General features: G+C 43.9%; 1 protein-coding gene across 1 annotated transcript; it reads right to left on the reverse strand.

Moving 5' to 3' along the window:
- Positions 1-387: 387 nt before the first annotated feature.
- snw1 (SNW domain containing 1) lies at positions 388-6,531 on the reverse strand. Its single transcript, XM_030110580.1, has 14 exons — positions 6,494-6,531; positions 5,923-6,079; positions 5,659-5,820; positions 5,342-5,437; positions 4,769-4,875; positions 4,317-4,421; positions 3,813-3,882; positions 3,643-3,708; positions 3,418-3,534; positions 3,190-3,331; positions 2,186-2,288; positions 1,507-1,624; positions 813-976; positions 388-667 (listed from the first exon to the last, which is right to left on the reverse strand). Exons 1-14 carry the CDS (start codon positions 6,505-6,507, stop codon positions 475-477), a joined length of 1,614 nt encoding a protein of 537 aa, XP_029966440.1. The 5' UTR covers positions 6,508-6,531; the 3' UTR covers positions 388-474.
- Positions 6,532-22,171: the final 15,640 nt, after the last annotated feature.

The following is a 22,171-nucleotide window of genomic DNA, read 5'->3' on the forward strand; positions in this document are numbered from 1 at the left end:
CAAACTATAGCAATTACAAAACTAATCGACTTCCCACTACAGTGGAAAAGTTTAGATTAAACAACTCGAAATTAAAGTGAAGAGAGCAGGCGGGGGGGAGTGACGCTGCATCTTATTTCCGGAAAAATTTACCCGGGAAGAAACACAAAAGGCTGCCAATTACACGCTATATGAAATTTATTCCGTCGGCATTAATGTACAAGAATTAAAAATCTGGCTTGCTTCACATCTTTCAGACGGGTTTATACTGCTGTATAAATATTTCACCGCGCTCACAAACAAACTGGGGGGCCTGAGCAAAACACAGCGAACAGAAATGAGGGCAGAAGAGTGAGTGTCTACTACTAAAAAAACAAAACAAAAAGAAAACATTACGTTCAGGGGCTGAATATGAACAGGATGACCAAATGTACATTTTTTTTTTTTTTTTTTTTTGAAAGGAGACATGTTAGAGACGTTGCTTCCTTGCTGCCATCACTCCTTCCTCCGTTTTTTGTCATGATAATCGTCCTTGGACCGGCTGCTGGTGGACGGCCGCTTGGAGCCGCCGTGCTGCTTGGCCTGCTCCAAGAACTTGTCCAGACCGAAGGGATCCTCCTCGAACTGCACCGGCCCCTCCCGCCGCTGCGTGTGGTCGGCGCCGGAGAACTCCTTATCCGGGGCGAACCTGAGAGCGCGAGGAGAAGGTCGTTAACATTCCGCCGACCGGCCGTTCTTCGGAGCTCGTGCGTTTTTGAGGAGACTGACAAAGTTGCTGGTCACCGACACAACACGGGCGATGTGTGTTTAAAGAAAGCAGAAGAGCGTCGTACCTGTTGTTGCTAATGAGAGTTTCGAAGTCGTCCGTGTACGCGTCCTTGTCGATGTTCTTGCTGGGCCTGTAGATGTTGGAGGCCATGTCTCTGCCGCCGCGGAACGGCTGGTCGTACACGTTGTACATCTCGTCCTCGCCGCCTGCGAAGCCGCTGTCCATGCCCTGAGGAACGTCACAGAGGAAACATTTACACACCTAAAATAACCGAAATAATCCTTTACAACAAACGTTTCCTTTGGGGAAGATGGATTTAAGGTGTTAAAGGTGAACTGATAAGTCAGTGTGTGCTTGTTGTTTAGTAGTTTGCCTTCTTTTCTCGTTCTGCACTGACAGCCGCTCCAGTTTCACACCTGGACTTCACCAAGTGGAGAAGTGGAACATAAACTTCCCATGACTGAGTACCGAACATGAACCGATTCATTCATTCAGCCGACGCTCCAGCACGCAGCTCGTCACTCAAGTATCCTGGAGAAGCATCTCAAGGGTTTTAAGTGTGGGATCAGCTGCTGCACCAAACAATCTAATCGGTTTTCGTCTCAAATTTTAATGTCTTCACGGACTTAAAACCATTTCATTACATGTTAAATTAATCTTCACAGTTTGTGTGCACAAAGAGAGAAAATGACAACCCTCCGCTGATTCTGACAGTTAAATATATGGGGGAAACCCTGTGACCCAGTCTGAGCACCAACCTTGCTCTGGTTGAAGAGTCGCTGGTCATACTGAGCCTCGCTGGAAGAGCGAGGGTTCGGTTTACCCAGAGCGATGATTTCACTGATGTCTCTGTCTTGATCTCTCTGCAGCTTCGACCTGAAACACACACGAGAACAGATGTAGCAAAATGTTTTCTCGACATTAACAGAAAAGGATGAAATTCTAAAAACATAGAAACAATATCCAAGTTTGAGTTTGAGGATGTTAACTTCAGATCTAAAATGTCCAGAAAGTAGAAGGGTTGCGCAATTAAAAGTTTATTTTCTCCTGAAAATGTGTGCATTAAAATGTTGAAGTTCTCATGTCGAGGTTCTGGCGACTTTAATCATCTTGATTGTCCTTCAGCAGACCGCCATCTCAAAGTTGAGCGAGAGGTAATTTGAAGATAACAAGGCCTCTGCTTCCTGACAGCTGGAGCTGTGATTGTAACGAGCTCTCCTCTGAATTTCACTTTCTCTGCTCTTCCGGGGATCCCGACTCCGTCAGGCGACGGAGCCGCGGCGCACAAACACACATTCTGATCAGACCAGGAGCCGGCCCGGTGTGTTCAGTCTTACTATCGGCCTTATGAATGATTTAGCAGTGTGTGCGAGTGTGTACACAGCGGTGGGTGGGTGGATGTTCACATGCGGTGTGCTTAAAGTGCGTGTCCGGCACCTCTTATCAGGAGCGGCTCTGGAAATGTTCCTGTCGTGCTGTCTCTCTTTCCTTCTGTCGTGGCGGATCTCGTCACGCTCCCTGGCCTCGCTGTCCTCGCCACCTGCAGCGGGGGAAAAGAAGGGAAACCACATGAGGATGGATAAAGAGGATCCGTTCACAACACAACGCTTTGAATGAAACCGCATCGTCTCTGCGTTTGTGTTTACATGGCAACATTCTGAAAACGACGTCTGTTTATTACAGCGACTCTCAACAATAAAATCAGCAGCAGGTCCAGGAGAATCTGGACTGGGGGTCAAGGCGCGTTGACGCCAGAGATGAAGGGAACGCTGAGGATGATGGGGAAAGAAACTAACATACATTCAGCTTTTAAATTCTCAGTTAATACTGTAAAAAAAGACCTTCTCCAAGGACAAACATCCATTAAAACTACAGATTCAGCACTGGATTTATTTTGACTTCGTCAGAAATGTCAAGTAAACTTTGGAGTTCTCCAGATTTCATTAATCATGGAGGTATTCTGGCTATGAGGAGTTCAGGTACCCCGAATCCTTTCAGCAGTGGATCCATGTAAACTCACTTTATCTCTTCAGATTATGTTCATTAAATGAACACGCTCACATATTTTACCTCACTATTAATTTTGTATGACAAAATATCATCTGGTGCAAGTGTTGCTATGTGACTAAATTCCTCTCTTCACCATCCAAAGGTATGCTCCCGGAAAGAAAAAGTGGATTTTTCTTCCCGAGAAATGGATGTAAATGATCAGCGGGGAAGTGGAAACATCATTTCACAGCCTGCTGGACCCGTCAACGTGGTGAGAATTGCTGTCATCACGTATTCTGGCCGTGTTCCAGATTGGGAGCTGGCTACAGCGCCGATAAGAGAGTCAGCTGCACTTTAACGTTAAACCACACACCCAGAAACACACTAATTTGTTCAAATACTACAAACAACATTGAATAAACTTCATCCTGGCTCCTGTCGTCGGGACTCACCTTTGTCGCCGTGGCTTTTGATCCCTGCCCTGCGGTCTCGGGCCATTTGGGCCAGCTCCCTCAGCTTCTCCTCCTTCTTCTCCTTCTCCTTCTGAGCTATTTTCTTCTCCACCTGCGCACGCATCTCCACTGCCTCTCTGGCCTGAAAACACAGCCGGGTTTTCCCAATGAGAGCCCAGTTTTAAACGGGCGACCCAAGAAATGCGCGCCCGATCAGTCGCAGCCTACCTTTCTGTCTGCGATGTAAAGAGCCTCGGCCAGCTTGGCGAAGTTCTCGTTGATGTGAACCGTTTGCAGCCCTCTGCCATCGGCGGCCAGACGTTTGTCCAGAGGGATGGTGTAACCCTGAGAGGAGACACATCGGAGAGAGATCAGGATCATCTTCACCCTGGAACTGAGCAGCACAGCGGTCTGCCCTCCTTTCCTCAGGTTGCCTTTAGTGCAGTTTTGTACCTTTGCGTTCTTCCAGTTGGAAATACAGGGAGGAATCTTCCACTCCTGCTGCTCCTTGACTGTCATCTACAATAAAAGGAGACACTCTATCAAACGGAGTTAAAGCTACTCAATCTGCACATGCATTGCGAGTTAAAATGCTCGGATGTGGAACATGAGCCTCTCAGTACCTTTCTGCTTGGGGAGTGCATGACAGGGGCGGGTGGGGACGGAGGCCCCCGAGGAATTTTCTTGTTGATCCTGAAACACAATTAGAAGACATCATGAAGAATTAAAAATAAAGATCTTCACATGAAATCCAACCTGTTTATCTGAACCTGTGCACAAGATATCCAGGTGGTTGCTTGGAGAAATCCTGCTCAACGAAACCAACTCAAATGTTCTGAATTATCTTTAATCGTCCTTCCTGGTGCTATCAGGCGTCTTCACACCATTTCCATTTGAGTGGAATATTAATAGCCAAGAGACATCCAGCAGAATTCTAAATACACGTCTATTACGCAGCAAAAAAGGCATCAAAACACCACGAGAAAGTTCATCACCAACTTGATGAAAAACCTCTTTGGAAAGTGAAATTAGTCAAAATCTACTGACATTTAATACGCTCTGTAATCAAGTGCAGAGGTTGTCAGGCATGCATTAAAGCTGTTGTGATGGGAGGAATGATTACTTACTTGAACCGAGGCGGTTCCATGGGGTCTTTTTGCATCTCCACCATGCGGATGACTCTCTGCTTGGCCCCGGAATTAAAAGCCACCCCCTGCTGAGACGGTGTGTATCTGCAGGGGAGAGAAAATTCAAAGGATCAATGAAGCGATGCACTCTGCTGTACACTTACTGGGCTGACAACTTTGATGACTCATGGTCAAATCATGCAAATCAAAAATTGCTGGTTTTGTTAAAACACTAAGGTTAGATAACTTCCACAAAAAAAAAACAAAAAAAAACAAAAAAAACCAAACAAACATTGCAAAAGTTTTTTTTCTCCATAATATCGCTAAAACAATTAAACTTCTATTTTATATTGTTAGCTTACAAGGTATGAAAATCTTGTCTGAAGCCCATGACCACCCACTATGTCTGCATTTCTACATGTTGGCACCAATAATCCATCACCAATACGTACCGGATGTACTGTGCCGGAGCCTGTTTGTCTGCAGCTCTCACTGGCATCGCAGCAGCAATCTTCTGAGAAACCTGCTTATCCAGGGCGGCGCGGGTCTTCTCTGTCAGCTGTAAAACACAAAACATCCACAGTCATTACTTTAACTGATGATTGTGATTTTCCCTCAAATGACAATCATGCAAACAAAAAGACTGAACAGAATGGGAGCCAATGTAGTGCATGGGGGCATCTGGTAGCTGCAAGGATTAAAAAGGAGCAGCTGTGACTTTAAATAAAAATCTCCAAATGCACTCAGAGAGCTGCAAAATATTAGAGATGTGTTATAAACTGTTGAAACAAAAGGAGATGAACATTTAACAACTGTTATTAACTTGTCTTAAACAGCTTCACAAATCTTAAAATACGGTATAAAATTCTTTTGTATTGCATGGCACTTTCATTAAAAAACTGTTTAAAAAAAACACGCACAGCTGCAATACAGTTTTTTTTTTTATGTTGCACGATGTAATGTGGGTTGTTAGCTCACACATGCTTCAAACTTTGGAATTTCTCAGAGTAACTACTCTGCATTACCTCTTGCACAGCCTCCTCATCTGGCCGTTGAAGTTCTGCAGCATCTTGATTCAGGACCCCCTTAGGAAGCAGGTCGGTGTATTTACTGAAGATCACCTGGGAAAAAAAAAGACCATTAATATCAACAGCAATATGTATTAATACTAGAAAAAAAAAACTACACAATTAGCAGGAAAAGCTGTGTGGTAAACCGGGTTTATTATGGAAAATAGAAACTAGAAAACAGAACGGAATGTATTGGGAAATAAGCATGGATGTTGAACAAGTTGTACATGAAGATTTTCACTGATGATTGCAGCAGTGGGGAGTCAGTTTACCTTGTCTTTCCCCTGGCCTTGTCTGGCGATGGCATCATACTTGATCTTTCCGGCTGCGTCCACTTGCACAGCCAGGGCATTGGACGTCTTCTTTTTCCGGCCCATCTCCAGAGGAAACTGGGCCACATGGATCTCTGGGAAAGCTCCTCCATCTCCGAAGTCCTGTAGAAACACAGACTTTATTTAACTGCGTTACAGACAGCATGTTCGCGTCCAACATATCTCAACAATCAACACGAATAGGAGCTAAAAGGAGGGACTCGCCTCGAAAGCTCGCGGCACCCAGCCTTTTCTCTGTCCGTAAGGAGGGGGCTCCCTGCGGGATGCTACCAGGGCGGTGGAGTAGGAGGACTTCTGGGCCCGGAGTTTCTCCTCTGCCTCGAGCTGGTCCTGGGACAGCTGGGTAGGCGCGGGTAGAAAACTAAAGACACAGAAAAACACGCGTTGAAGAGCCATGATTGTTAGCTCGAGCTAGCGTTAGCCGCCGGTCAGAGCTGCTATCTCTGATCGGATAACTGCCTGTAAAATCACAAAATCGACAATTACAAGGGAATCCAGACGTTATTTCATCTCTATGTGTCCACATAACCACTTACGAATGACTACATGGTAAATAAACTATAAACGTCGTAGCTTCGTGCTATCAGGATAGCTAGCGACTTAGCTAATCGCGCTAGCTTTGATTAAAAAAAGCGAACAAAATGAAAAAAAGACTAAAATTTTTAACGCGACGTTATAGTATTCATGTACGTATTGTTATTTCTATAGGAGAAAGTCAACATCAAAGATGTTTCGTGGGGATTATAAATACAAAAGGCCTAGTCGGAGCACTCACCTCACGAGAGACATCTTTACGTCTTCCTTAGCAACGAACTGCGCATGCGCGGGGACGCGTCACAGAAATAGAACACAAAGAATAGAATAGAATAGAACAGAATAGAATAGAATAGTTTAGTAAACTTTATTAATCCCAGAGGAGAATTCTATGTGAAGATGCTCCACACAGAATATATGGAATATGAATTAAAAGAATAAACATCAACGAGACAGAATAATAATGATAATAATAGTAATAATAATAATAATAATAATAATAATAATAAAATATGTGTCTTATAGACACAGGATCAGGAAAAGAACAGATGATAATTGAACCCCAAAAGAATCAGCAATAAATGCATGTGCTGAGATTCAATATTTCTTGAATAAACATCACAAATACAAAAATCTGAATTTATTTAGCTCATAGACAGCAAGTTTAAAGATAATTAGATTTTTTTTTTACACGAACCATATGTGAGTGAAAACTACCACATAAAGTGTCATATTCTAGTTGTTAGACTTTATTGTGAAGTGTGTTCCTACACTGATGTCACTTCCTACAGGGTTTTGTTCACAGGTGTACATCTATCTGAATGGCCCTGGCTTGCTGTGGTGTGTTTGTGAGCAGGAGACTGTGTGCTGGTGTTTATTTCTCCTTAATGTGTTTGTGTCGGTTCGATGGAATCGTTTGTGTTTTGATGGAGATGAAAGGAACTATGAAGTGTGGGAGACAAAGTTTTTTGATGAGTTCAGGAAAAATGATAAGCTTTGTCATCAAAAAGACTTGTTGAGATGCAAAGGATGTGCTTGGAGCTGACTAACATAGTCTAACAAAGAAAAAGCCCCATCTTTGGATTGTGTGCGTCTGCCTAAAATTTCAACATCAAAAGTTTCTGAATTACCTGTATATTTGGCGACTCAGCAAGAAGTGCGGCTGGTTTTCTGTAACTTCAGAATACAACTACATGCCGTCTTGAAACATTTCCATGGTTTACTGCATCTCAGAGCCTCAACACTCTTTCTTATTTCAGTAGATTTTACTTTTTAAAAGCACGGACACAGTCGAGCGGGGGTGATAAGAACTTTATTGATTGTACCGGCATTGCAAACATTGCTGGGATTTCTTTGTTTTTGTGAACACTAAACGATTCCATCTGCTTCCTCCTGCAGCGCGATGTAGCAGCATTAAGCAGGAAGGATGGCCGACATTACGCCGTGTAAAATAGCTGGAAGGAAACCCTCGAGCTGTTCTGGTCTCATCTGCTATTTAAGTGTAAATGTCTCACCTGAGACCACTAAACAGAGCTGGAACATAAAAGCTGGCGAAAGGAGTTTTGCCAGGGTATGGGAGAGTTATGTAATGCCACCATAATGGACCCTGCTGCAGTGATGAGAATGATAAATAACCCCAGTTTGCTGCTCTGACTGGAATGACCTGCTAAAAGTGGCATCCCTGACCCGATGATACCACAACCCATCCATCCATCCATCCATCCATCCATCCTTCTTTCTTTCTTTCTTTCTTTCTCAGTGTTTCTTTGAGGAGGAGGAGGTATTCTGTCAGTCGCTCAGTAGAGACATAGCTGATTAATGTGACAAGGGCTAAAAGAATATGTCAAAGGAGATCAATCACAGTGGCTGTGGCACGGGACAAGAAAGCTTTTAATAAACCCAATCATCGGGGTCTCTCTCTCTCTCTCTCCATTTATCTCCGGCATGTACAGGGAAACTGTACCGTCTCTGTACTCCTGATGGATTGGGCATGTGTTCGCCACTCAGCTGAAATATCCCTCCAGGGACTTCGCGGGAGGTGCTTTATTTCAGACAAGGAGCGTCTTGCTGTGAGCGATAGGGGATGTTCTTATTTGTGCAGAACTAGTCCAACAGCAGCTTTAATGATCGACTGTCTCTCACGCTGTGAGATACCCGGTGATACAAATCTATTGACTGGGATCTGCAAATAGCAAGTTTGTAGGTTAGGAAGCGTTTAATAGAATATACTCAAGAGGGTTAGACAATGACAAGAAAAATGTTTTCATCGTGAGGTACCAGGGAAAGTCCACGTGCTGCGCAATTTAAGGCTGTGGTAAAAGGACTTGATGTGAAGTGGCAGAGCTGCAGGCTGTGCGAATGCTCCCAGCGATGCTGGTGCGTGGGGCCGAGGAAGGTGACACATGCCCCGACGTACCTCCAGCGTACGCTGGGCCCGACGCTGCTGCAGCACCAGGAGGACCGCTGGAGCCATGGCACAGACAGAACCCGTCCCCAGTCACGCATCAAGACTATACACACACCCAAACCCGAACCGCTCACATCAAAAACCACTGCAAAGGTAATAAAACCACCAATTTTTTAGTTTTTGCTTGCTTTTTACAGCCCCGAGCTGAATGCAAGGGCCTTTGGAGCATCTGTTGCAGATCCGCCACGTCCCTCAACAGCGTGGTCCTGCAGGCTGAGACAACAGAACAAACTGTCAGAAAAGTGCCACTCGCACTTTCACAGACCGAATCCCTCTAAACTACTGCTCAATGAATTCTACTTGCACACTTATATAGTTTACCTCTATTCACAAAGCTTTCTCTCTCCCTGCAACTCCGAGGTGAAATATATTCTCACGTCATTGTGTTTGTTGCCATAACACCACCACCCCTAAAATCTGGTATATGTATTATTTTTGAGAACAATCCTTTTTTTCAGTTGGTTATGATCTGTGTGCACATTACTTTTCGTCTAAACACAATGCACACTTCAGGCAGGAGTCAGTGCCGGTCTGATAAAATCAATGGAAACATGAACACAGAAGCTTGGGGAGTTCTTGTAAATTCATCAGTTGCTGCAACTGAGGGAATGAAAAGATTTGTCTTCCTCTCTCTCTCGCTCTCTCTCTCTCTCTGTGTTTTGTAGTGGAGTTGTTCTCCAAGATGCATCTCCTCCCCGCTGGAAATGATTCATGTCACAATTATTAGCAGGTAAATGCTGGGAGGGGAGCGGGATGAAGTAGAAGACGAGGTAGAGATATATGGAGAGAAAGCCGTGTGAATGAAAAAGTCAATGGGAAGTGGGTCAGCAGGCTGCCAGTTCACTGCGTGCACGCACAAACACACACACGCACACACACAGTGAGATACCCCGGAGGATGTTTACTGCACGAGGCACAGAATGTTTGTGAGGCAATGGCGTTGTGCCACTTTATTTACTGGTGGCTGCAGTGCAGCTCCCCACCTGATCCAACAACATGATACACCCTCTTTAGACGTGTCACCTCAGATTTTCGCTGGCAAGAAGACGGCCTGAGATTAATTCAAGTCGATTCTTATTCACCTCCTTACCTGTCAAGTAAGGTTACACAGCAGATGTCAATACTTTTCTCCTCTGCAGCTGCGCGATGAAGGAAATCAGCATGAAAGCCACGGACGTGTGTGAGATGATGTGTGTATATTGGGTAAATTATCATCTGCAGACCCAGCAGACAGGTATGGTGAGTGATTTTGTGCAGGCTGCATATCCTTGAGTGCTCATTAGTGCAAAATAGTTGCCGCACTTTTCTACTGTAAGGTTCATTTTCCGGATGCGGTGCTGTTTATAATTCAAACTGCTTAAAAAAAAAATCCATCAAAAAAGACTAGTTTCATTTCCTGAGAAAAGCAGAAAGAGTCATTTAATTTCCGTACATCCATCGATCTTATGCACTGGTTTTTGCTTCAAATCCCAGCTGATTCTTGGTGAAGGAGTCAGCAGTGGACAGGTCACCTGCAGGCGACACACGTAAAATAGAGTTTCTCAGATTCTGTAACGATGAGTTCCTTTCTTCTGAGGATAGACTCTTTGGGTTTACGCTCCGTCTCCTGCTTGTGCACTTTCAAACTTTCAAACATCAGTTTTTGACCACAAAAGATGCATGATGATACATTTTGAATAGAAATGTTTGAACTGAGTAATTTTGTCACATAAACTGTTTCACTTGATTTATCTTATTTATCTACGTGTTTCAAACATGCATGAAAAGGAAAAAAAAAGACATTTAAATGAATAAAATGCTTGAAAGCATTGTTTCAAATAGTGACAAAAATAGAATCGCTGAAATCTCGCGGAGGCATCAGGTGGAACCTCAGTGTCTTCAAAACAGCCGCAGTCGGCCGTGCAGGGGCAGGACCTTTTCAGAGATACACCCAGAATATCAAAGACCCATTGCGGCTGCTGGACTTCCTGGAGTTTCTTTGCAACACCGACTGGAAAAAGGTTTGGCCTCACATAAATCTTTGCCTTTTGTCAGACTTTATCCTGTGAAAGATTTATGACATTTGAAAATATATTATTTTGCTGTTGTCCTGATAGAGACAAAGGCAACAATTTCTGTATTAATCGAACTCTAATGATGAGAAATCAGGACAGGCTGAAGGAGATGGCTGAGTTACGTCAATGGCAGGAATATCCTCCTTAACCTTTCCACGGTGACCTTCAGTGGGCGCTGCTGTGGCCGGGGGCGCCGCGATCTGGCCTTCCCACACTGGAGTCTCTCCCACTCAGCGCTCCTCTTCGCCAGCAGTAGGACGGCGTCCAGAGGAAAATGGGCCAGATAAGGTCATTAGAGGGCGCGCACAGTTTACAAGGGCTAAACAAACTCTCTGCGCTGCCAGTGGAGCTTTTCCTTCAGAGGAAGGGGGAGCAGCTCTGGGAACCTCGAGCAGGGAGGCGGCGGCTGCCGTGCTCTCCACTTCACCAAAAGGGCAAAGTGTTAGTTGTCGTATTTGTGTCCTGGTTTTTAACGTTACTCATGATGTGTCACTGTCACGTTCTGTTAAATGCACGTGCCCGCTTCTGGACGGACACAATTAGGTCACGGCAGCGTGAGATCAGGTCCGCAGCAGACCCCATGATTCAGTGTTCACAGAGCTTATGCAGCGTTTCAACGAGAATAAATAATCACACACCTCTTTGTTGCCTTCTTGAGGTTTGTGAATAATGTAAACCCTGTCTTCCATTTACGTTAAATGGGCTAACCAGAACAATCTATCACATGCAGAAAAGGTTTTCCAATCATGCGTTAACATAGTAATAATGCCCTGATTACATGTTTGTCTAATTACATGCGCTCCATCTCATAAATTAAAGGACGACGAAGTGATGCAGCAATGTGTTTCTTCACCCACTGGCTTATTATATGACGAATGAAGCATGTAATGGAAATCGGACGCCCTCTTGGGTTCATCCGGGCACCACTAGATGGCAGCACCAGGCAAAGAAGGGCTGTCAATCCAGTGCACACACAAACACACACCCAAATGCAAGCATACCCACTTTCACAAGAGACAACCGAAATGCCTGCAGGTGTTTCCACGACCGGGAGCCCTACTCCACTGCATCTGCTTTGCATGAGAAAGAGGCAGACGCTGAAATGCGGAGATGGCTGCTGCATCATTGTGAGCGACTGTATGTGTTTTTTCTTTGCATGTTCCAAGCGAGGTTGGTTTGTGTGCAGCTCCATATCACTGCCAGGGAAACCATTAGCAGGAAGTGAGAGAGAGAGAGAGAGAGAGAGGGAGAGAGAGGGAGGCCAGTCAGGGCCTCTTTCCATCGGCAGGCGGGACGTCTGAGAATACTATTCCTCCCCTCCTGTGATTGGACGCCTTCCAACTTGGACGGTTGCGCGCTCCCATTCAGGGTGCTAAGAGGGAAATGAGCTCCCATCAACACCAACACTTGCAGTCCCAAAGAGGAAGTCGTAAATGTCTTAATCGACAAAAAAAATTGCTTCGTCACTGGGAGTGGGCTCGTCGTTGAGCTAATTAAAATGCTCTCAGCACACACTGACGGTTCTTTGTATGCAATTACGCATCCCGCTGTGCAAGTTGAAATAAACAAGTAACACGGCGTTGCCCCCGCCTCGTACATGCTGCGTGCATGCCTCCGCGCACGTGCCGCCGGTTCTCCCGGCGCCACCACATTGATCTGACCTTGAGAATGGGAAGGGGAGATACAGGCAGCCGGCAGGAGCAGCGGCGCACGGGGCTAATCTCCAGAGCACGCTGCTCGATGGAGGGTGTTGATAGTAAGCAGCGGTGGCGACGGCGGCGGCGGCCGCGGCAGTGGCGTCTCCAGCAGCGGAGATATGTATCGCTCCAGATTTGAGACAGAGCCCTCGAAGTGCGGCGGAGGATTTGAAAGGCAACTTTAAGTATCTGCAGTTCAGCCTCGTTTTTCGGTGCCTTTTGATGTTGAAGGGAGGAAACACAATTGAGTGTGAGGGGAAATTAGGTTGTGCTCCACATGCGGTGTTTTTTTACTGTCAAGTGCAGAAGCTTGTTGAAGCTGTTAGAAGGAAACCAAGTCCAGACCAGAAAAGATACCAAAATCCACCTTTAAATGCCTGAAAAAAGTCCTTAAACGAAGCTACAGACATTCATTACAGTTATAACAGAATTGCATAATTAAGCCTTTTGTTTTTGGTAACTGCAGTATGAATCAACTGTCAGGTTTGCTTCACAATAAAACTCCAACAAATGTCTATCCGTGTCTGTGTGGTAAAGTTCAGGTTAGTCACACCACTGTTCACCTCAAAGCTGACCCACAAACTTCCATGTAGAGCAGAGGTTATAAAATATTTGATGAAAGATTTATCACATTTTTCCAGTGCACCACAAATAAACCAAAATGTATGAAAATCTATTAATTATACTACTGTCAAAACAATAATCCTGATCTAAAAGATTTTTTATGTACTTTTCATTAGGACTCCCTTGAAAAAGAGGTTTTTAATCTCAACGGGACCTTCCTGGTTAAATAAAGGTTGAATAAATAAATTATAAGCGAAGAACACTTTTTTAATCATATCTCTGATGAGTACATAAAAAGTAAACTGAAAGTATACTTTTTAGTTTTAGTTTAGAAGAAATAAACACTACCTGAAGTACATTTGACTAAGCTTCTGTTTCTTAAGGGGATGCTCCATAAAGGAATGTTTTGAAGTGAAAATACTAAACTTTCGTTGCATTTTGGATGTCTGTGTACATGCGCAGCGACACTGAAAACGCATCCTTTTGAAAATGGCTCCCAGAGAGGACGGCAATACTTTTCTTATGCATACGACTCCTTCTCATTTTGACGGGTCGCATCTCCGAGAAGTTGAATCACCGTAACACAAGAGTGAACCCACCTGACATGAATTTTATCCACAATGCATTGGAAGAATCATGTATCCTTGTTTTCATAAGAATGCATGATGTAAATCAACTTTATATCTTTGAGTCAACTTCATCCTCGACCATTCCTAAAGGCCTGATCAGCACTGTAATGAGGACAGTGTGTCATCAACAGGAAAATAGCAGCTGGGTCACACTGAAAAGTCCAGAGCTCTATAAATAATAACTGGGAGGGAGAACTTTGCAACACAGTGAGTTCTGTTATCTGTATCACCAGGCCACAATTAAACTGGGAAAATAAACACCGATATTGTTGCCTCTGCTTCATCAAAAGAATGTAAATTAAAGACTACAGTAAGTAGCAGCCTCAGAACAGTCGGTGACGGGGATGTTCTTGAAATTATCCCAAAATATCTCTGCACAGCAAATGCTCCATCCATTTTAATGACAGTAGTAGCAGATGGCCTCAGCATTCAGTTTTCTCTACTTGCTAAACTTTGAAATACGCCACCAATTGTGTTTTTCTTTTATAGCTGGTACAGCTTGGTCCCTTCACAGGGATGCCTGGAGGGGAGGAGTCAGGTTTGCTACTCCCCCCCTCCCCCCCTCTTTTTTTTTTACATCATGTTAGACAAACAGTACCTGAACTATAAATCTAAATCCCTCGTGCCTCCGTGCTTCAACCCACATTTTGTCGTCAGGATTTTTGGGACATCTTCAGGTGGAATGTGGTCGTGCTTGAATGCGTGATTCGTCCGTGTATGCCAGTAAGCATGATTGCACACAGATTTTACCACAGTGCTTTTTCTCTCTCTCACACACACACACACACACACACCAGTACGTACATACTCCAGTGACAGTTGGGACACTGCCAGGCCAGCTGCGCCCTCCAACCACTGTCTGATTGATTTGTTGGAGCAAACTTGGCCCCTGCGCTTTCATCTTTATGCATGGACGCTCCCCGCGGTGGTTCCACAACACAATTCCCTTCAATCTACCACTTCCTCTGTTTACCCTTCCTCTAAACCCGCGTCCCATCGACCCCACCCCGAAAGACGCCTCAGCGCAGGCAGCCGGCGTTCACGAAATGAACCTTATTATGATAATAAGCGGCAGCCGGGTTCACCTGGGGACGGCGGCGGCGTTCTCCGCAGCAACCAGGCGACGTGTTTTGGTGGCGGCTGGCGCGGCGGGGCCACTCCGCCTTAACTGCTTTCGACAGGTGAAGGAGCGGGGAGGCGGGCGGTGCAGCTGTGCTTCGTACGTACCTGGTAGCAGATCAGCTGGCATCGCCTCCCAAGGAGAGGGGGCACAGCTGTGATATTCAGGGTCTGTTCCACCTTCAAGAGTTGGTATTGAAAGATATAACGCTGGCACAACAAACCTGAGTCAGACGTGCCAACATTGTTTCATGCTTGGGGATAACATCAGCCTAGAATACACAGTAAACCTGTAAAATCTTTGCCTGGCTGGAGAAGATTGAGCAAACATTACAGTAAAGGGTGATTATTTTTGTCTGTGATGAGTCTTGCCAGGGATAAACTGAAATAAAGTTAAATTAGTTATTCAGTGGACAAACCGGTCGGAGTCATTAGACCGCGTTCTGCTGGACACAATAAGCAAAATAAATTCATGAAACAAAAATTGTAATTTTTGCAGCAGTGACACAATAGAGCAGTTAGAGCAAAACCATACAGTATGTTCACATCATCCCGGTTTCCTCAGTGAAACAACAGTGTTATTTTTCTGTTTGTTGTTTTCACTGCTGCAGTACATAACAGAATTCTGACAAATTGAAGTTAATGACTGGAATGTTCTGTTCAGCACCTTTGAACAACACCTTTGCGGGTTTGAATGCTTGAAGTGCAGAAGGATTATCCATGAGGAGAGGATGAAATTGACTGATGGAAAGGAGGACAATCTTTATCAAACAACTAAAATATTCAAGTGTGTCCTATTATAAATGCACTATTCTGGAGGGAACAGCCACTAGTTGAGGTGATTCGTGATCAGGGTCATTTCAAGATCAAATGAGTTTAATGTCAATTGTTGAGGTTGTAAGCTATGAAATTGAGCGACAGGGATATTTCAATATTTTCAAGTTATTCCACAATAGACAAAATATAGCAAATGATGGTGCTGACATTTTTCTCTTCATATCTTAAACTTTATTTGACATGAAAGTGTTTTTACCTGTTACATTATAGGTGAACTGTCCAACTCTTGGTGAATTCTGCTTCACGATGATGAAGAGCCGACATTGAAGGATTAAAAAGCGACGTCGCTATGAACACTTGGACGGAACTATATGCAGAAATTTACCATATGCTACAAGTTATCATGAGAACAATAACAACAAACACTGCTCCTGTTAACTTCAGAGCTTGCTAACAATACACAGCCTGTGTTGTTTTTAAGTGCTTCAAGGTGGATTAAAACATGCGCTACTTTCTACCTGAAAATGTCTTTTTTGTTCCTACATGTATTAAATATGGATGTGCTTCGCAGAAGCCTGCAGCCTGTCGAGGCTGTTCGTGAAGCCGTATTGAACAGAAGTGTATTTTCATGTTACATCTTGTTTGAGTAAACTATATGGCTATGGCATGGAAATTAGAAAAATTGAATATAAGAGTGTTTTCCAAGTTATATTTGCAATACAGACTAAACGTTGTTTTTTAAATTGTGTTTATTTTTGAAGCACACTGCATATTTCTCAGGCATTTTCTTTTTTCTTCCAGCCAAGTAGTGCATTCTGTCAAAGGTATTAAATTACAAATGGAGCAAGACCAGTGAAGGCACATTGGACGGTGGGGGTGGATAGTCATTTACATCTCGGAGCCAGTCAAGGGTGGCGAACCCAAATGGAACTGCCACTACTGTCTCCCCGTTGGGTTTTATCGGTCTCTCTCTGAATTAGCACTGTATGAAAGCAAACCGTAATATGGATTTTCAAGGCCTCCACACAAAAAGATAGCTCCACCATTTGAGGCTGGGGTGGTGGGGGTGGGGGGCAGTGGGGGGCGGGCTGGGAGCTGTGAAAGATCACAGGATGTGCGTTTCATTGCGCTGGCCTGAACCATGAATTAGCCATGCATGACAGTAAAATACAAGGCATGAAATTAGCTGCAGCTCCCCTCCTCGGTGAATTGCCTCCTCAGACATCACAGGCTCCCTGTATTTCTTTCTTTTCGCTGTATTCCCCATTACAAATGAAGTAGCAGAAAAAATGCAGATGGGATTTATTACTGGGGATCAGTATTGCAGAGTGGCGCCGTTACCTTCAGTGCAGTGCAGTTACACAATTTGCCACCATGCAAAATGCTGAAAAAAAATGGTGATGTGTAATGCATTTCAGATGAGTACTTATATTTCAAATTGGCAGATGCAAAGAGGTGTTGACTGAATTATTTAAAGACAAGGCTGTTTTAAGTGTGAAATTGTTTATGGGTGAAGGGAATTGGTGCAATGATGCTTCGAATATATCCTGGATTTAGGTCTCAACAAATCCCCATTCAGCAGAAATATCTATTTCAAACAAGAAAATATAGCTCAGTGAACTCAAACAGCCGTCTTCCCCCTCCATGCCGACAGGATTATAAAGAAGTGGAACATTTACTTCTGAGGTTGTGTCTTTTAGCCTGAAGGTGACAGTCATATTGCGAAATATCGTAAGGGACATCTCTCTGAACGCCTTCAAGGACACCCGCTCTGCAGGACCCCTCTCTGTGCATGACTTTCGTTTGAGGTGTAATTCCCTCGGCCGGCTTTCCTGAGATCAATGCACATAGTTATACACCCGCCGCTTTATGTTTTCATGTGATATACCCACACCTGCTCGTAACATTTTCCAAGTAGGAAAAAAAAAAAAACATGTCAATTGCAGCGCCCGTGGGAGAAGGGAGTCACTCGACATTGACTCAATTGACCCAGCTCTCCCGCTGGATTGAAGTGTTTTTGGCTGAGTGAACAGTGTTTCAAGGTTATGGAGAGAGATGCAGTCAAACGTAATGGCATCCTGTAATGAGTGTTTTCCTGTGGGATGGACGGTGACTTTGTGGATGGCAGGTGATTTGAGGCCTGAGGGAAAAAGGATTAGACAGTTTCCTGCCATCTCTTGAGTTCAGACTCATTTAAACTGATAAAACACTTTGTTAATGCTCGTCTCTTTGAGCTCTTGATGATTTGTTGTTTTGCTGTCCGTCCATTTATACAACGTTATCCTTTTATTTTACTTCGTTTCCCTCACATCGGTGTCTCTTTCATTTTCTCTCTGTTGTTGTTAAGCCTCTGTTTCTCTTGGGAATCTCTCTTGATTCCAACTGTCCGTTTAATGTTGCCTTCGGAAAATAACATGACGACGAAATCAATTACATATGCATGTTAGCATCCAGTTAAACAGATGTGCAGTCAAATGGCAACCATCCACATAACATGACAAGCCTAGGGAAAATATCTGTAGCGTTGTACCAGCTTAATATCAAACAAGAGTATCCCAGAAGACGAAATACCAGGGGTACCACTTTTTTAAAAGACAAGTATGAGAACGAGGACTAACCTTCAGCTGCTTGTTGTTAATGAATACTGATAGGGACAATTATCAGACATCATTTAAGCTTGGAGTGGGCAGTGTTGGTGGAAAGCTAGCTTGAGAGCTAGCAAGATTTGAAAGTGGCGCCTCCTCTAAGTTCCTCCCTCGCCCATAAATCCTCCATTCCCTCATCCGTCTTCCCCAACACTTGAACTCACATCTCAGCAGGTCAGAGGAGAGCCGACAAAAGGCAAACGTTACATATATCTTGAAAATACCAAAATTCTTCTGAAGCAAAACACACAATTGCTTGTCCAACAGAAAAACAGAAAAACATTTGCATTACTTTTCAGGAGGAACAGAGGAGGCATCTATCTGCCGCTAAATAGCTTCTTTCCATTCGGACGAAATGGCGGGGATTGGTCAGAGTTTTTACAGGATTTCCGCTCTCACAGTAGTCTGTTTTTTTCATTAATATTTCTAAATACATAATGTATAGACTACTTTCAGGATTGAAGGGCCATTTCACCCAGTATCACAACAAAGTGTTTCTGAACAGGATTGCCAATCCTAGCTTTAAACCTAGTCCATACTCCACATGTAAATGGCATATGAAGGCTGGGTTTGGTTTGTGTCCTGGAGAATGTACACTGAGGGACGGAGCTCGCTGATCATGAGGGTATCAGCCGTACCTCAGTCGTGTTCAGCATGAAGCATCGCTGGTGTGTGAGGCCAGAACTGCTTTAGCATTTAGCATGTAGCATCTAGCACAGCTCAGAGTAAAATCCTCCAATGAACGGTTAAACTAATGAGCAACATCGGGCTAACTCTGCTGCTCCAAATGCCTCTAATGATGAAGTTTGTGGTGTTGTACAGACTATCTTTCACCTCCCCTTTGTATTCTGGCAGCTTACAGTATATCTTACTTTGTCCTCCTCATTGATATTAAAGAATCTCCAAATTACATCAGGAATCTTCTACGACTCTCTATCAACACAATATTGGACCCGATAGCCCATAATAATATTGGTGCATCCCTTCTTAAAACTTTTTGATTAACCTCGGACAAGTAAAACTCAGAATATATTTATCATTCATTCACAGCCCTTCACAACCCTCCTTCATATGTTTTATCAAAAACACGCCAAAGAGCCGTCGATGTCTCTTTGTGTGGTGTCATTATGTGAATATCTAAGGAGCTCTCTCCGGTCTCTTTAAGAATAAAAGGCTGTGGATGTCTGAGAGAGTGACGGGGGATTCAAAAAGATCTTTGAACGATGAAAATGAATCATTCCATTTTGAGGGAAAATCCTCTGTAAGTGGTGTCGCTCTCAAATAGTCACCCTTTTTATGAAAAGACTAGTTGTGCCAAGAAATGCAGCTCAACAGACGCAAAGTCTCAGACAACCCTATAATTTCATGAAAGGATCTGCAGACAGCTCTTGAAATTGGTGTCAAAGTGCAACCATACAATCAGAGAGCGATTTGACAGGTTTGACCTGCGTGTGAGCTGTAACAGGTTAAAAAAATCACACATGTGCAAAATTACAATTTGTCACTGAACATTTCAGAAAATGAGCTGAACAGGCTTTTTTTTTTTTTTTTTTTTTTTTTTTGTCTGGACAGAGAAATCAAAGATGGTGCTGTTTGGCCACATTAACAGTTTACATGATCGGCGCTGGCGAATGCTGCTGGAAAAGCCTCGGGGACCGGGTGTCTTGGGGTCATTGATTCAGCTATGAATTCTGCATCAGCTTGAAGATAATGTGAAGCCATCTGGCCAAACATTGAATTTGAACCAGAAATGGTCATTTTAGTGGGGGGAGTGTGAACACACCAACAAATCCAGCACAGAAGGGCTCGTAAAGGAGAAACGGATGGATGTGAAATGGCCTTGAGGAAAAAAAAAAAAAAAAAGAACTAATGTGATGGAAATCAATTCCATTGAACTCTTGAAATGTGCAGAGTGTATGAGGAAATCTTTAAATATCCTACAACCAAAGTGATTTTGCATTTCATAGTCCGGATTGGCATATTAAAAACAATTACACAAGACAAAGACGCACACAGACAGATGTCTCACACTTTCTTTTAGTAAATTATTGCAAAATCTCACTGATCATCTAACTGTGTTCTCTTTTGAATGACTTTGTGAGGGGACACAGTGTTGAGTCGCCCACAAACAACACGTGACAGATTAGATCTGAGACAATCCTGTACATGCAATAAAACAGTCTTGTGGAACCGACCGTTTAAAAGGTTATATAATCTTTTTCTTTGCGCTCGTCTCTCACACACAAACACACACTGCATGAGTCTGCATGACTGGAAATGACACAGTCCCCTCTGTGCATGTGAGACATGCGCCGTGGCAGCAAGTGGTGTAAAATGAGAGCTTTGGGGCGAAGCAATGCCGGAGAAATAAGTGATAAATCACAGTGCAGTGTGAAGTGGACACTTCATCAGGCCGTGCGTTTTCTGACTGCGCCGGATATAATGCTGAAGCAGTGAGAGCCACGGCCTCATTGTGGTGAGTGTCACCAACAGAAAGAGTGTGTGTGTGTGTGTGTGTGTGAGAGAGAGAGAGAAGCACAGGGAGGGAGAGACAGAGGAGTGGAAATGAGCAGCTACAGCGTGCCAGAAAGAAAGATGTAATTTAGAGGAGGACCGAGTGGCTTGACTGGGAGATAATGGGCGTAAAACAGGAAATGCAATTGTCGTCTGTGGCGTAAGCTTATCAGAGATTTTTCATGGTATTCTGGGAAAACCAGATCTGAACCAGCGATGCACCGACACCACTTTTTTAAAGGACGAGCACAAGTTCCGCTTGCCGACACCGAGCAGCGATACGAGCGATTATTAAAAGCCCTGAAGCGCAACATCTAAACACAAGATTCATGCCATTTCACCAATGAACACAAATTAACTGCAAAAAGGAAAACACATTAACAACGAGGAGATAAACAGCTTTCAGTTACTTTAAAGCAGTTCCACAAGCTGTAAACACCACATTAGCATGGAGGATGATTCTACACTGTCAGAGGCAAGCAGGTGTAAATCTATGCTTGTTATTTCACAGAAAAAGTGCAAAGTAAGACACACAGGGACGGTTCTTACCCTCACGATTAATAATGGGAGAAAAAAAAAAAAACAGGTGACCATCTCATATTTCCTTTAATAACCAGCTGTCCTGGTAATTAGCACATCGCTCTGATTGTGGCAGAAAGGAAACACAAGTTGTTGTCCAGCGAGTGAAAACAACAGCAGACAACAAATTGCGACGGCCCATCAGTCTGACTGAATCCTGCAGATCTCGTGCTGCCGGGCCCCGTCTTTGACACGCCGGTGCCGACCCCTGTGTGATGTGGACTCAGAGGCAGGATTCAATATAGCCTCACACGATGGAGACAGATAAGCAAAGGTTGAAAAGCAAAAGAAAGTACAAGCAGGAAGAAGTAATGTAACAAGATGAAAACAGCCAGGTGCGGGCGGCGACGGGCACCAAAGCAGAGGCAAGTGAAGAGAAAATATAGATTAAAATGTGCAGACATTAAACATCATCAAAGCGTCGGTGGAGGGTTCACAGACATGACTGCGGTTGTGTCGTATGGATGAAACTGTTTATCAGACTCACGCAGAGGTCCTGCCGTTCGGCGAAGCTGCCGATAGCTACTCATTAAAATCTTACAGGATTCACATGGACGGCTCAGGCTTGGGCTCAGATGTGGTCAGGTTAATGTTTTTTTCAGTGTTGTACTAAAGCCACGTGAAAGATACACCTGTGGAGCCTCGAACAGCGTTGGTCTGCTGAGATATTCAAATTGAACCAGCATTTGACTTCATTTACAAATTTGGATAAAGGTCTGTCTCTCAGTAATGAAACTGCTGTCAGCATCCTGAGACTCTACACACTGAACTACAGAGGCAAGAAGACTGAATAATGCCAGAAATCCATGAAATCTAGTGAACTAAAGCAAAAATTTACTTAAGTGTCAATAACCCTGACCAGGGCAAAACACTT

This window comes from Salarias fasciatus, chromosome 15 (genome assembly GCF_902148845.1).
Source record: "Salarias fasciatus chromosome 15, fSalaFa1.1, whole genome shotgun sequence".
Lineage (NCBI taxonomy): Eukaryota > Metazoa > Chordata > Actinopteri > Blenniiformes > Blenniidae > Salarias > Salarias fasciatus.